The sequence below is a fragment of the Pelecanus crispus genome, chromosome 6 (genome assembly GCF_030463565.1).
Source record: "Pelecanus crispus isolate bPelCri1 chromosome 6, bPelCri1.pri, whole genome shotgun sequence".
In the NCBI taxonomy this organism is placed as follows: domain Eukaryota; kingdom Metazoa; phylum Chordata; class Aves; order Pelecaniformes; family Pelecanidae; genus Pelecanus; species Pelecanus crispus.
Genome location: NC_134648.1, coordinates 4,350,588 through 4,366,541, shown reverse-complemented (window position 1 = coordinate 4,366,541; position 15,954 = coordinate 4,350,588). Strand labels below are relative to the sequence as shown.

Here is a 15,954-nt window from a genome sequence, read left to right as displayed (position 1 = left end):
GAGGAAGCTCTGGCCACCATTTTGCTGCTCTGCTGGGATATTTTTTTCTGGGTGGCTGTGAGCGGTGGGGGTGGGGTGCCGAGCGCGGCCTGCCCGCCGTGCGCTGCCGCCGACCGCGGCTCGGCTTCGCCGTCGCCCTGTCCCCTGCCACCTCCGTGCCCCTTTTGGAGGGCAAAACCTTTAAAGTGAAAGGAAAGAGGTAAAAAAAGGAAAAAAAAAAGGGAAGAGAAGAAGCAGCACCCTCTCGGCAAAGGGGGGGAGACCCCAATTCCTTTAAAATTCTGGCGCGCGGCAGAACCATCTAGGCTGTGGAAAAATGGGACTGAGGAAACGGGAGGAAGCTTTTCCCTCGGGATCAGCTACAAAGAGCGGGAGTTCAGGTTGGGAGCGCGCCTTTTCAAACGACGGATACCGCAGGTACGCGTCGGGGACGGCAATAACAATAATTGATAAAGAACAGCGACGCGCCGGTGCTGCCCTGCTCCCCCTCGCCGGCGCCCCCGGTAAAATAATACCAACCAAGTCTCCTTGTATTTATATCCCCGCGTGTCTGTGTGTGGCCTAGCCCCATTCATCATTTGGCTCCCACTGCAGAACTCGCTCCATTTTTAAAATTATGCATGATACACCGAAGAGACAATTTGGGTTTCCCCCACCTCTCCCTTGCCCTTGAAGAAAGCGAGCCCTTGTCTCATTTGCATTTGCATTAAAACCCCGCTCTCTATAAGCTAAGCAAAGGGGAAGGACTTGAAGCCTATGGGATGGCTTTAGGGCTCTGCCCCTTGCTTTTGGCTCTCTCTCTCTCTCTTTCTCATTCTCTCTCGTGCTTTGATCTCTGCTTAACAACAGTAACGTCACAGGGACTATACAGGAGAGTTTTGTTGGAAGTTAGAAAGTTTTGCAGCCTCCAGAGGGCTGTAGCGGCAGTAGCAGAAGCAGCATCCAAGGGACTCCTGGAAGGGGAAGAGAGAGAGCGAGCGAGCGAGCGACTCAGTCCTGCTGCAGAAAACTGACTCGAGGCGACGGAGGCAGACATGGAACATCAGCTGCTGTGCTGCGAGGTGGAGACCATCCGGCGAGCCTACCTAGATGCCAACCTCCTCAATGACAGGGTGCTGCAGACCATGCTGAAGGCGGAGGAGACCTGCTCGCCCTCCGTCTCCTACTTCAAGTGCGTGCAGAAAGAAATCTTGCCATATATGAGGAAAATAGTTGCCACTTGGATGTTGGAGGTTTGTATCTTTGGGGGATTTGCTTTGCAAGCTTCGTGCACCGAAATGAATTAAGCCGGAGAGCTGCTCCCTGCCGCTCCCGGCACCCCCCCCCACCCGCCCTCCCGCCCCCGAAATAAGGTCCCCGGCGCGGCACACGTTGCTCTGGCTTCGGAGACGCCCGCGTGTAACGACGGGACGCGGGCCGGGGTTGCGATCGCCGCCGCCGTGATCGCCGCTTCTTTAGCCCCGCTGCAGCAGCCGGGTCCCGCCGCGGAGGGGCGGCGGACGACAGCCCCCCCCCCCCCCCTTCCCAGCACCGCCACCACCCCCCCGGCCCCCGCACCCCGCCTCGGGCGTCGGGGGTGCCCCGGCGGCTGCTCCGGCCGTCGGGGCGAGGCGGTCCCGGCGGAGGGGAGCGCGGAGCAGAGCCCGCCCGGCGGCACCCCCCGTCCGCCGCCCCGCCGGGGAGCGGCCCCGGCTGCCGAGCCCCCGGCCGCGCCGTGCGGGGCCGCCGGGAAAGCCTGGCAGTTGATTTTTTCTGGGGGGGGGGGATTTTATTTTAAATTAATATCCTTGTACACGTATGCAAGTGGCTGCCCGTGCCAGTATTATGCGCCATCTTTGTTCTTTTATTTGCAAAGCAAAAGTGTTTATTAATCGGGAGAAAAATTAAGAAAGTCCCGGGGAGCAAGCCAAGGGTGTGTGTTGCGGGGGGGAGCGGGGGAAGGGGGCCGGGGGAAGAAGGTCGGGGGCCGGGGGACCCCGTGGGGCTGCGGGCAGGGGCACCGGCCGGAGGGGCTCCGGCGTTTCTTGGGGGAGTTGCAGGGTGAAAGTTTCTTTGTTCAGCGCGAAGAGAGGCTCGAGCTGTGGTCACCCCTCAAAGGCATGCTTGTGCTGCGGCGGCGATCTGCAAGGTCGCCTGGGAAAAGCCGGTTGGAAAGGGCCTGGTCCCCTGGCAGGACACGTCTGGGGGGGCTCCCAGCGGGAGCCCCAGGAGCTGGGCTACATTTTCATGCCTTTTCGGAAGCCCTGGGCGCCCGCGATCTATTTTTAATTAATTTTTGAAAGCGCAGCGCCCTGCCTTGCTCTGGGAAATGTCGCGCCCGGCTGTGCTGCAGGGCGAGAGAGGGAGGCGGTGGATTTGACTTCGGGGGGCCTCCCCGGAGCCCCCCAGCAGCACCATCGGCACGGGGCTCGGTAAAGGACCCCCGCCGCTTCATTTTCAACCTTTTTTGAGAGCTCCACGGATTTTTTAAATATTTTTAAATATTTTTTGAAAAGATGACGTCTGGGGAAATGAGGCTGGACGCCACCTTTGTGTCTCGACCAGAGAGGGGAATCGGCAGCACAACGGCAAATTAGATGAGAAAATAAAAGCGAAATAAAGAAATCCGGTGGCAAGTCCGGCTCTGCACCCCATTCCCAGACACGGGGGCTCGCATTTTCCTCCGCTTTCCTTTTTCTTCCCTTTTTAAAAATTTGTTCTAGGGGCTGGAAAGATGGGGACAGACCTCCTCCTCGATCCCCCCCCCCCTTCTTTTTTTTTTTGCCATGCATCGCCTGCGGATTTCTAACGCCACATTTCTCCTCACTTTGTCACTCGTGACTTTCATTTTCTTTGATGCCTCTGTTTTTCCCCTTATTTATCCGGTTCCCCCAAGTGCATTTTCCCCCTCGTCTCCTTCAACCTTGCCCTGCAAAGCCTGGGGGGAGGGAAGAGGAGGGCGGCGGGACAAGCCTAGCTTTCGCCTGTATTAAATTATTCTTCAACGATCTCTCTCCTTCTTCCAGGTTTGCGAGGAGCAGAAGTGCGAAGAGGAAGTTTTCCCCTTGGCTATGAATTATTTGGACAGATTTTTGTCGTTTGAACCCCTCAAGAAAAGCCGCTTGCAATTGCTTGGAGCTACCTGCATGTTTGTGGCTTCAAAAATGAAGGAAACTATTCCTCTGACCGCAGAAAAACTGTGCATTTATACAGATAACTCCATTAGACCCGACGAATTACTGGTAATTTCACGTTTAATCACCTCAGGAGGAGAAAAAAAAAAAAAAAAAAAAAGCCAAACCCAAAGCCGGCGATTAGCAAGCCCCCCGACAGCAGGGCAGGCGGGGAGGGGGCTGCGCCCCGCGGCCGCAGGAGCCGTGGCCTCGGCGGCCCGGGAGGGGAGCGGAGCGGGGCCGTGTCCGTGCCGGGCGGCCCCCCCCCGGCTCCCCGGCCGCTCCCCCAGACCCCCCGGGTTCCCCGGTTTCCCGGTTCCCGGCCTCCCCCCCCCCCCCCCCCCCCCCGCGGCCGCCCCCGCTGCCCGCCCCGACCGGACCCGCCGCCACCGCGCGGCGCGGGCGCCCCCTGGCGGTCCCGCGGGGAGCCTGCAGCGGGCGCTTCCCGGCGGGGGGCGGCCCCGGCGCGCCCCCCCCCCCCGCCCCGGGGCTCCGCCGCCGGAGGCCCTTCCACCCCCCCCACCCCCGACCAGAGGGCTGAGTCGCCCAGCTGCGCATGCTGCTGGCCCGGGCGCGTGTGAGCGGAGCTAACCACATTTTCCCTCTTCTCCTTCCTCTTCTCTCCTTCCCCCTTCCCTCCCTCTTGTCTTTGCAGCAAATGGAGCTGCTGCTGGTGAATAAGCTGAAATGGAATCTGGCTGCAATGACCCCCCACGATTTCATTGAACATTTCCTTACTAAAATGCCTCTGGCAGAGGACACCAAGCAGATCATCCGTAAACATGCTCAGACTTTTGTGGCTCTGTGCGCTACAGGTATGAGCCCTGCACCTTACGCAAAGCGTGTCGCTCCCCTACACGCGCCCACCCCTCGGCTCGTAAAGCTTCCCATAGCTGTGCTCTACGGCCGGCTCGCAGAGCCGTCGGGAGGTAGTGTTAAGCCCCGATTATTGCCCCTTGTTGTTTGCAGAAGGTGGATTACTTCGCAGAGGTAAGTTTTTTTCCAGAAGATATTTTGCTTCCGAGTCGAGTCTGTGGTGGTGTCAGGGAGGGAGAAGTACCCCCCTCTTCGTAGCTTAGCCGCGGAGTCGCAGCTCGGCGTGGCACGGTTTCTTCACCTCTGCGCACCGGGTTTTACGCGGGGGCTGCGAAAGGCTTACTGCCCGTACGGGGAATCCCTCCCCGCGTGGATTCATTCTTAAGACGGTTTTTAAAGGCCGGAGGGAGATTTTGCTTGTGAATAGCTCCGCGTGGGGGTTTTAAAACTTCCCTCTTCAAGTTGCCTCTTCCCCCCTCCTCGGTGGCTGGCGGATTGGAGGAGGGCCACGCGGCACAGAGGCTTTCCTGGCACAGGACCGAGCTGCTGCCATCTGCACCCTTCTGACCACGTGCTGTGCTGAAGCCATGTGCGGGGCCGGCCTCCAAAGACGCCGACTGTTCGCTAGGCCAGGTTTGCAGAGGCCTGATCTTTGGTTTCAAGGGCACCGTGCGTGCGCGCGCGCCGGTTCTTTGAAGTTCCGTGTTTGCGTGTGGACTGTGTGTGTATGCATTTGCACATGGACCGGCTTTACCCACTGAACCCTAGCAAGTGGGAAGGAAAGAAAAGCTTTAGAAGAGGCTTTCTGTTCTCCAGATCTCACTGTTCCCACAGGACAGAGTGGAGGAGCAGGGACAAAAGAAGTTCTAGAGGGAAGATGCTCCATTTAAACAAAACGTGTTCAGCACGTTTTCTTTTTAGCATGGCGAGACCAATCCAGGAATGGCAAAAGAATAAGGAAGAAAAAGCAGCCAAAGCAAATGTTCTTTTGCAGTAGCACGTAAAGAGGAATGCCAGACACACTGTTGACACTGATAAAAACTTAGTGTAAAGGAGATACGGTGCTTTAGTAAATGTTAATATTCAGTAGCAGTTGTGCTAAAAAAAGAGATCGAGCCTGCATTTGGACTTGAGAAGAGGTATCCACACTTGAAAACCTCGGTGCGATGCATGTGGTCAATGGCACAAATTAATGTTGTGTAGTTTATTTTCCAGAGATGGATTTGGTATAAAAAGATTGAAGAAAGATTGCAGGCACTCGGAAGAAAAAAATTTATTTCACAGAATCGGCCCTACTGCACGGCCTAAAGATAGAACGACTGAGCCGTAAAAGAGAAATTATATAAACACTGGCATTGCTCTTCATCTTGGGCCTAACATCAGCATAACGGGCAGTTCGTAAGTTAGGTTGCCTGGAATAATGCTCGGTCTTCGGAGCGCTACAACCTTCAAACAGTCCTCAAACTGCCTGCAGCAACATTTTGGGAAAATCAGACCTAACTCTCCCTGCCAGACTCTACCAGATAAGGCTGCTGCGACTCCGAATGCGTGATTTACTAAGTTTGAAGCTTCCTCGGCTGTTAGCTAAAAAGAACAGCTACCCGGCCTCCCCTTTGGATATGGGGATGTTTAACCTAGGTTGTTGTGTTGGCATTGACAGGGATGAAAACAAGAGTAGTTCAAAGGTTGGAGACTTGCTAAGAGTCCAGTACTTTGATCTACTGTCGGTGTTGTTATGTTTCTTTTAGGAAGCACATCCAGAGCCTTTATTTAACACGGCTACACACCACAGCTGGAGAATGGATCAGTAAATGAGAACCATGTTCTGGGAGTTTTACTTAGCTTTTAAAAAAAACAGTGCTGAGCTCACCAGAATTGGGGCCCTCCTCAGCTCCCTACTGAAGTTGGGAATATTGCCTGGGGAAAGAGCGCTCAGGAAGGCTGCCACTAGGCTCTGTATTTTTATTGTTATTTTTGGATGTCAGGATTTTCTCTACCTCTTGCTTTCCTCATGACTTCTTTGTTGGCTAGTGAAGATCACATGTGGCTTAAGTAGCATCTGGACTTTGCTTTGCTGTTGCTGGGTTGTGTTGTATTTCCCCTTGCCAAAATGAACCTAGATGGACTGCAAATGCGTTGTGCTGTCTGGATGCTGTGGGGCCCAATCCAAAGTCCACTGGAAACACTGACACTCGCTTAAGTGGCCTCAGGGGCAAGTGCAGTATATCCTTTGCTTGAAGTACAGCCTCTGTCCTCCACTGTAAAGGAGGGTCTTCTAAGAAGAGGCAGCAAAATAATGCTTGCTTAGAAAATAAAATCTCCGCCAGTTGGCTTAACAAGGTGAAGGCTGTGGAAGTGTTTGTAGATGAGCGTGTATGTGTTTGCTCCAGAAAGAGAAGGTTACACTGCAAGGTGAAGTTGAGGGGAATTCCTTCTAAGCTCCCTCTTCAGTTGTCTGGCTAGTAGAAGTGGATTTGTTTGATTTGGTTAGTTTTGAAAAATCCATTTTCACCAAAGGATGTCTTTGTGCTGTGGTAGGTTCGGGAGAAAAAGAAAAAAAAGAAAAAAAATTACCAGGGGTTGTTTGAAGTTAACACATAATTGAGCTTAATGAATGGGGCTTTGGCATGGCCGAGCAAGGCAGGGAGAGCTCAAAAGGAAGCAGGCCTCTTTTGGCCCAAGTTAAGACCAGTGTTGAGGGAGAACTGCAGCTCTATACAAGCATAACAATGAATAGCAACAAATATTGGAGCTTCAGCATTTCATTATGTTCCTCTGGTTATCAAAACATACCAGGCTCCTTTTATATTATTATTATTGCTATTATTGTTGTTGCTTTCCTCCTCTGCGATGGAGAAAGAAAGATCCCCCTTTGAAACAAGCGTGTTACAATTGTCCTATTCTCTGGCCTTTATAAAATTGGGAGTCTCAAGGTATGTGACCAGTTGGAACCTGTTGCATCTTGCAGCAAGTGATTTATGTTCGCAGTTTTGATTTGCCTCAATGAAAAGATTTTCATTCATAGCCCCCAGCTCTCCAGACGGATGGAATTGCTGCTCCATTTAAAAAGGAAAAGGGGTGACTCGCCTTGTTAGGAATTTTTTTTAAAGCGCTGCAGCGCCTATATGCCTGCTTTGTCCTCCCTTCAGGGTGGCTGGCATTCTTCTCTCTCCTCCCCCTCCTCTCTCTCTCTCTCTCTCTCTCTTTTTAACAACGCTGAAGTTGTTTATTCTTTTTGGATGAAGTCTCAGATAGGCTACTGGGGATGTGTGCTTCAATTGATGGGGCCCCCTACCCCATTGTGGCTGTGTCAGGTCTAATTCATCTCACCGAAGCCCCCTTGTTCCTGAGCGCTCAATAGCGCAAGATGAGGCGATGGAGGCTGACAATGATGCCACACTCTTCACTTGGGGGCATCCAATTACAGGCGAGAGGGGCCCCCTGATTAATATGCTGAAATTAGTGGCCTCTGCCACAAATAATTCCTTGTTGAGTTGCAACAAAAAGGCAGTCCATGCTGCTTGTCTGGAGTGGTTATAGGGACAGACACAAACTGGTCATTTAAACTTCATTATCACTTTTCCACCTTGGAAAGAATGAGGGTGTGACTATGAATTCATGTTCTTGTTTACTGCTCCATTTAAAAGAAGAACGCAAATATTAATCCCAAACGTGATCCTGTCAGGACAGACTCATTAAACTGACACATTTTGGTCATGTTCTGTTTGTGGAGCTCAGTAAATAGTGTCACGAACACGCCACCACCGTACCCCTCTGAGCAACCCGATCTTGGTGGAATTCATGCTTGCCTACTGAAATCCCTCATTTCTGAAGTCTACCTGCAAGTGCGTATCATCACTGTTTCAGTTAGCGGACCGGCTTTGGAATGTGTATAGTCTCAATAAGCAGTCTGGACTACTTTGATTTTTGGGAATGATAGAAACTTGCTAGAAGGTGGGTGTATTTACATCTGCCCATTTCTGGGCAGATTAGGAAAAGGGGGTAAACTAAAGTTGTTTCAAGCACGGTAACATAAATGAGATGACTTTAGATCAAGCTTGCCTTTTCGCTGGCAACGCATCACACAAGTTTGGCCACAATTCATCGTATCGGTTTAATTTTGAAGGTTCATAGAACACTGGGCGAAATGCCCCTTTGAAGGTGGGTATCGGTCAGGGCTACAATGGAGTGTCGGAGGTATATGAATAGATCCAGAGAGAGGACTTTCATAGAGTCCCGAAGTCTTTAGTTTCACTGGTAAAACATTTACACAAAAGTTATTTTATCATAATAAAGGAGATGCATGATTTAATACTTAAACTGTTCCACTGAGCCCTCTAAGCTGTCCATTCCTTTGATTTCATTCAAGGGTTTGACAGATGGTTTATATTTTTTCAACCCAGAGGAAGTTGTATTCTGATAAAAGCTGAAGGAATGTATCTCAGGTTCTTGTGTATAATGTGGCATTTCCCTTTCTTCCTCACAAAATCAGATGTTTACTTGTGCCACTTACTTCCTTTGTTTCTGATTCTCCTCCAAGGTGTACACTGCCACAGATCAAATGCATTCCTGTTCAGCAGAAAGAGTCTTGGCATTAAAATGTGGATTATTCTTATTAAAAAAAAAAAAAACAACAACAAAACAAAAAACAAACCAAAACCATGCTTAAATGGCAGAGATAGCCCCTTAAGGAATCATGGGAGTGGCTTTGTGGAGAGACCTACAGCAATGCAGTCTGGAAGGGGGCCCAGCCTCTTGTCAGCATGGTGTCACATCAGAATGTAACTGATTGTCCGCCAATTCTTGGGACCCCCGTCACTTAGTTATGCCACATTTACATTAAATCCCTGTTGCCAGGATGGATGGCAGCCACTGACAAGAGACTAGGTTGAGACAAAGCATTTTTAAGATGAAACCTTAATTTAAATATGGATTATCTGCGTCCTGACAGGGTTAAGCAGTCTTCTCTTTCTTTCTTTTTGTTGATGTTGTTGTTCATTAAAGCTATATTCCTTTGAATGTCAGTGCAAAGGTTTCTGCTCTAAAGGGCCTCCTTATTAGAGTGCACCTAGGATCTGATCATGCGAAACACTTAAGAATGCGAACAGGTTTTCTCAGGTGTATAGTGCCATTGACCCCAGTGGCATTATTCACATGAGCAAAGTATTTTAACATTTGAAGAATGGGGGCCCTGCTTATGATAAAAATACCTCGAAGTGATGAATGGCCTCCCAGGCTTAGTGCTAGGAAGGGCTACTCACTGCAGTACAGTTGCTCCTGTGGGTATGTGTTTACGGGTTTGGACCTGTAACAGTTTAGGGCAGGAGGCACCTTTCTGCTCACAATTTTCCCTGCCTTTTCGGATGCAACAGTTGGCAGCTGAAGCCGTGCTGGTAGAGGAGCGTATGTGTATGGGCAGGCTTCTCCTAAAGCAATCATTTCAGTCTTTTTTTTTTTCTCTCTCTTCTTTCTTCATACAGATATTAAATTTATTTCAAACCCACCTTCCATGATTGCAGCTGGCAGTGTGGTAGCAGCTGTGCAAGGCCTGCATCTGGGGAACACTAACACTTTCCTCTCCTATCAATGCCTCACACATTTCCTATCACAAGTTATCAAATGTGATCCGGTAAGTGACTCTTTCTCTCGGTTGGTCTCCTGCCTTAGAGTTTAAGAATGAATGCCTGCTTACTGCATAGTAGCTAATCTGACAGTAAATCTTGATAAAAGTCAAAACCTCAGAGTGGGGTTTTGAACGTGTTCTCTTGTGTCTGTCCTAGTTATTTAGCTGTCATTATATCCATTAATAATCTGTGATTACGCTGCTGCAGTTCACCGATAGGAACGCCACATGCAGCTCCAATGTTTGTAAGAGAGGCGTATCTGACAAAGCAAAGGAAAACCCTGCATCGATTTAGGACATTGCAGAGGCTGTGTTTGGTTGTAGGTAATTAAACCAGGAGCCTATGTAAAACAAAACTTTGAAAATAAGACGAGGAAATAGTTACTGAGACCTCGTGGTATCTCTGACCTTATCTTTGACCATTCTTGAGGCCTTTTATTGTGCCAAGTGGTGTGAAAAAGCCCTTCTTAAAAGAGTTCTAATGATCTAATTTGGTTTATTACGTGCTAGACCTGCACAGTAGCTGGTATTGAATTCCTTTTCGGAACAAATGCTTGTCCCACGACTTTCTGACAAGGTAGATGGTCCTCACAGGACTCTCATTTTGCCCTGCAGCTTCCAGGAGATGCACATCAGTAACTAGTGAGCAATAAACCTTTCATGAGTGAATGGGCCAGGAAGGGAGCCTACAAGGAAGACCTAAAGTCAATGATCCATGTCATAATGGTGTGTGAAGTTGGGGCAGAGTTGAGCTTTGTTTTGTAACAATGTGGAAGACCAATAAATAGATGCTTTAAAAAGGTTCTTGTGAGGTCTCCAAGCGCTGGACAATGAGTCAAATAAAGACAACTCTGTGGTTAGCGGCAGAATCTTCTGAGATGCTGTTAAATTATTTTACATGTTAATAATTTAAATACATAGAGAACTGTACTAGTCCAGGCACTGCAAAATTAGGTTTGTATAATTGGACTTTGTTGACAGGATTGAGCGATTTCTGGAAAGATGAATCCACAAAAGTATTTTACTTTTGATAGACTATGTGAAACAAATACGGCAAATATGATATCTTATTATTTTGATCACCTTAACAATGCCTCAGTTATCGAGCACGTTACTTTTGCCATTTATATTACTGCAGCTAAAGTAATACGGATCCAGTGCTGAAATGTTAAATGCTGTAAGAAAATAAAATGCTGCTCAGTTTGGTATGTAACGTGTAATGCTTTTAGTCAGTTTGTGAACAATGTAGATATTTCGGTGTATGGCTGGCCACTGTCCAGTGCCAGATATTTGAGGCAGGTCCTGAGGAAAAATACTAGGCTTGCTATCTGTTCTGACAGTATCTGATTCAAACAAAAACATTATTTAATCATTCCTGATACAGAGCACTGAAGTAGATTCTCTCACATCTTGGAGAACAACAGCATGTCCTTATGTGACTTGACTTCAGTTGATGACAGAGCGCTTTTAAAAGAAAAGAAAGTAGTTTTAGCAAGAAGAGGAATTCTTGCTTATTTCTTTTTTATTGTCCAGAGTCATTGCAAGGCCACAATCCGTATGACCTGAACTTAAAGAGTTTTGAAAGGAAGTGACTCCCCTCCAGCTTTCATTGCTAAATATATTCATGTGTTAGAGCAGCTAAGGTTTTTGTATAGGTTGCTACAGAAAATAAGCATCATAAATGTATGTGTATACTGTTGTGTTTCTCACGGAATAAGGGAACAGCATTTTTCACTACTGTTGCTTTGAGTAGAGAAGACTGCTTGGTTTCATACACAGCGTGATTCCCCTGCGTAGAGAATTTCCCGTAAGACGTGCCTGTGTAATCCATGGTATCAAATGTTACTCCTTTATCTTATTTCACTAGCATGTATATGAAGTTTGTTATTCGACAGCGATGGTTCCCCTTTGTCAGACCGCACAAATGAATATGCTTTATATTGGATTGTCTTGAAATATTAAGAGCATGCATTATAACATGGTTAACATTCTCCCTGATTATCTATTAGCTAGAGCAGCTGGTCTGTTGGATTTCAGGTTATATAATTACACTTTTTTACCTTTAGTCTCAAAGAAAGCTGAATCTAAAGTAAAATGAATATCACCTGATTGGAATTCCTTTATGGTTCATGTTTACGTTGGTAGGAGTCCAATTTCCCATTTTGCCTTTGATCAGGGGTAATTAGAAGTCAGATAATCACAATTAGAAGTCTTGGGCTGTCTTCCATCATTCTATTCTTGACCCCATCATCCAAACAGATTGAATTTTACCTGACATTCATTTCCAGGCCAGAAATTTGCTAAACTAGATTAGATTGGGTTTCCATGCTGTCTGTTAGTACATTGGAATTCGTCTCCTGCCTGCCCCTACTCAGAGGCACCTTCAAACATATGCTTGTTATCCAGAACGGGTCAGGCAGTAACAAAGGATTTCCAAGCAGTTTCTTTTTTGTTGTTGTTTGTTTCCTTTAGTATCTGACCCTGGAGTCTGATCATGTCTACTGTGTGTGCTAAAGGTATTTGACCACATCAGTTAAGCTAGCAAGTCTTTTTTTTTTTTTCCTTCACTGAGGAGCTTAATTAATCCAGGAAGGGTTTACGACCTTGAACAAACTGTGGGCATTGAAAATTTGGGTAGTGAAGCAGAAAAGTTGTTGGGAGAAGTTATCAGAGTAATGCACAAGTTTTGTGTTTGCTTTTCAGCGTTGAGAAGTACTGAGAATGAAAAAAGCATTGGTGAGGTTGTTCACAGTGAATGTTAAATTTTGCAGTTATTTTTGCTAGCTGTAATACATTCCTGCAGACAAACTATTCATCTAATAGTCACGTGAATAAGAAATTATTTGAACAAAAAGGCCTAAAACACGAAAAAGATATTGTTCATTCAACTGTAGCTTAACACACGGTCTGTTCATAATAAATTGTAAAGATTATGTTTTAAAAAATTATAGTTACAACATGCTGTACTCTGAGAATCTCACAGGAAAAAAATTTCTGTGGTCAAAAATTACCTTTAAATTACATAGTCCTATGTAATTATTCATGACTGGACTCCAGAGGGAGAAAAATAGGTATTTATAGAAATACTTTTGAATGGTTTTAGTTTTCAGAGCTCAAACACACTCTATACAAATGGTAGGATTAAAAAAAAAACCCACTGAACAACCTCCCCCCCCCCCCCCCCCCCCCCCAAAAAAAAAAGGCAAGCAGGGTTTGTCTTTCTCTGAAAATGAATTGGCTTTTAGTTTGGAACCCTGAACGTGCTACCTTGTCAAAACAGAATTATCCTCAAAAGTGCCTGGATTTGTAAAACCGAAAATACCTAAACCTGTATTCGTGTACTACTCTTTTGGTACATCTAATTCCAAGTGTGACTGAGGTCCATGGAACAGGACATGCAAGTAGAAGCCTTACAGTCAGGATTGATCCGTCATATCTTGGGAAGGGGTGAAAGGACTGCATAGAGATCTTATTGTGAAGGCCAGAGGTATGTAGGAGCCAAAGGCATGATGACTTTAGGATATGAGGCGTTTCTTTTTGTCATTTAAAACGCTGTGTGTCTCTGTCAAGAGGAAATATTACACTAGGGTTTAAACCAGAAAAGGTCATAGGTTATGTGTTTTCAGTGAGCTGTAACTGATGGTCTGATCTGCTTAGAGGTAGGATTAACCTCCCTCTCTCTCAGAAAGGACTCGCAGAGAATTGTTTGCTTGGGTTTCTAATCTTATTTTACCCCAAATGCCATGTGCCCTTATTGGTGGCAGAGGAGATTCTTGTGGTAGTGGAATCAGTGAAAAGCTGGTAGATCACACAAGAAGCCTCTGAATGAAGGCAGAATTGAAACTGGGAAATAAAGAAAACAGCAGGCAGGTCACCCTCTCAGGAAAACAACATTCATTCTCAGTCATGCACATCCTAACACTTTTGACGGCAATTTATCATGGAAGACTGGGTTCACTGCAAGGGCTAACACATGTCATAGGTTAAATCAGAAAAGGCAATACTGAAAGGAAACTTCAAAGTCCTTAATACACAGAGTTAAATATGTTGGTAAAAAGCTTACGATGTTTGTTATAAAGATATGAGTAAACAGCACGCTGGAGGGATTTTGGGAAAATGTAGCGTGATTGTTTTGCCTGTTTAAGGCACCATTCCTGTGTCCTTGCAATGGATGTACCTGGCTCTGAAGAACACAACCGTAACTTGCAGAAAGCTGGACACACGGAGCTAACAGGCCTTCTCCAGTTCTAATTGCTGTGAATTGATAAGTAGAATTGGATATATCTACTCAGGGTATGGTTTAATGCCTGGGGGAAGTTACCTTTCCCCACCATAGACATGATCCTGCTTGGCGCTTTATGCTTTTAATTCACACCAAAGTCTGTGCAAGCGGCGAGGCCCTTGAACCCTCCCGAACACTCCGTAGGACTGTGTGCGCATTCAGCTCTGAGAAAATTCTTTTGAAGCAAGGGAAAGAGATCTCACCCTGACTGAGATTTCAAGGTGAACGCCGTAGCAAACTGAAAGCTTGGCAGTGCTTTGTAATACATGGTTACGAAGGTGTTTAGTGGTGCTTCCAAAAGATCTCTCCATTTTGGGGTCATGCAGTCCAGTACATTTTCCTGTTCGGATGCTTTCCGAGTTAGAAATCAGTTAGCTAACTTGAGCTGCCCACTGCTGGACATAGCAGCAGTTGGCAGGCAACTTTGGGCCTGTACCTCTAAATACATATATGGCACTTCTATCTTAAGAACTTTATATTATCAGAACTCAGCCTGGGAAAGTCACTGTTCATGACCATCCCTTCTAGTAGACTGTACTGCCGAAGTGTTTCTGTGGTGGAAGTAGAAATCATTACAGCATCAGTAATACTTGGACCAACTCTGACTCCAGCCCAGTTTCATGTCTTTGCAACTCCACTCATTTAATTTTGATTGATTCACGCTGCTGTTCAGTCAGACCGTTCCTATTTTTCAAAAGGTATAAAGGACAGTGAGGCAAAAGATAGGATGAATGGACTTCCACAGAACTGCTGAAGTGTTAACAGCACAGGCAGAAAAGTAGCAGTGCGTGCTACAACATCTTACTGTGTCGAGGTCCTGCCCGGGTTAGTTACTACATGTCGCTGTAGTGGAGCGCTCATCATACTCAGTCGTAGACCTATGGGCTGAGACTGACTACGAAACGGCAGTCATGGTTTGTCCGGAGGACCATGTATGGCAGAGGACCGTGTATGGAGATGCTCACCTAGGCCATTAAATAGGAGATGGTAGGAGTTAGTTGCTGGAGTCTGGATGCAGGCTAGCATCCTGCAGAAAATGGGGTAGCTCGTCCAATCCGTTCAATGTTTCTCTCGCTCTTCCCACACTCCTTTCAGTCTGCTGCCCTCCCAGATAACTTGATTATATTTTTCTTGCTTTTTCAAGAAATGGTATTTGGTCTGTGATCTTGCTATTTTCTAAAGGACCCTGGGTCTTTTTCTCCTTCCATTTAATCTTCTCTAGGATTGTTTACGAGCCTGCCAAGAACAGATTGAATCCCTCCTTGAATCCAGTCTACGTCAGGCACAGCAGCACAACGTATCTTCAGAAACAAAGACTGTAGAGGATGAAGCAGACCTTTCCTGCACACCTACTGATGTGCGAGATGTGAACATTTAAGAGGACTTCTTCTAATGGGTTTGCTTGGCGAGAAAAGCAGACAAAGAAAGGGCATCTGAGAAGGAATCAGCATCAGGATCTCCCCCCCAGAAACCCTTTTCTCCAGGACATTTTTATACCAGAAGGGAAAACCAGTCTTGTTATATTTTTTCTTGCTCTGTCTCCCTTCCATCTGTGACTTCAAACAAACAAATAAACAAAAAATACCCCAAAAACTGTCTTAAAAAAAGAAAAAAATAGTATTTGCATTACCCCCAGGGGTTTGTGCTACAAAAATAGAGGATTTTATACAATAATAATCAACTAGTTTTTATATTAAAGTGTTCTTGTCTGTATGTTGTAAAAATAGGCATTAACACACAAAGTGTCTCCAGGGGAGGTATTAGATTTGATTTCTTACATATAAAACCAACCAACCATTTTTAAAGTAGAAGAGGGTTTTTTTTTTTAGATAGTAAATGAAATATTCTTTTTTTTTCTTTAAAAAGCATAGCTTTAACGCAGTTCTAGGCTTTTCTGTATCTTGCTTGCTTATGCATTTAGTCACTTTATAATTCATCTGTAAATGTTTATTTTATTTCCTTAGGTTTTTTTTATCCTCTTCACCTTATAAATGGTTAACGTAACCCATAAGTTAGTGTATGTTAGTATGCAGCATTATTATATGTTAATCTTTTTTTGTGCCTGTGGATTGCCTGTGCAT

General features: G+C 46.4%; 1 protein-coding gene across 1 annotated transcript; it reads left to right on the top strand.

Annotated features, from left to right (window-relative positions):
* The first annotated feature begins 1,034 nt into the window (after window positions 1–1,034).
* CCND1 (cyclin D1) lies at window positions 1,035–15,300 on the top strand. The gene is made up of 5 exons (XM_075711928.1): window positions 1,035–1,232; window positions 3,006–3,221; window positions 3,808–3,967; window positions 9,449–9,597; window positions 15,096–15,300. The coding sequence occupies exons 1-5, from the start codon at window positions 1,035–1,037 to the stop codon at window positions 15,249–15,251; spliced, it is 879 nt and encodes a 292-aa protein (XP_075568043.1). The 3' UTR covers window positions 15,252–15,300.
* The last annotated feature ends 654 nt before the right edge of the window (window positions 15,301–15,954 follow it).

Bases quoted from the DNA above. Each gene is read 5' to 3' on its own strand.
- CCND1 (XM_075711928.1), top strand. From the start codon at position 1,035: ATGGAACATCAGCTGCTGTGCTGCGAGGTGGAGACCATCCGGCGAGCC. The intron at 3,222-3,807 runs GTAATTTCACGT...TTGTCTTTGCAG, and splicing joins TTAGACCCGACGAATTACTG to CAAATGGAGCTGCTGCTGGT. The intron at 9,598-15,095 runs GTAAGTGACTCT...AATCTTCTCTAG, and splicing joins AAGTTATCAAATGTGATCCG to GATTGTTTACGAGCCTGCCA.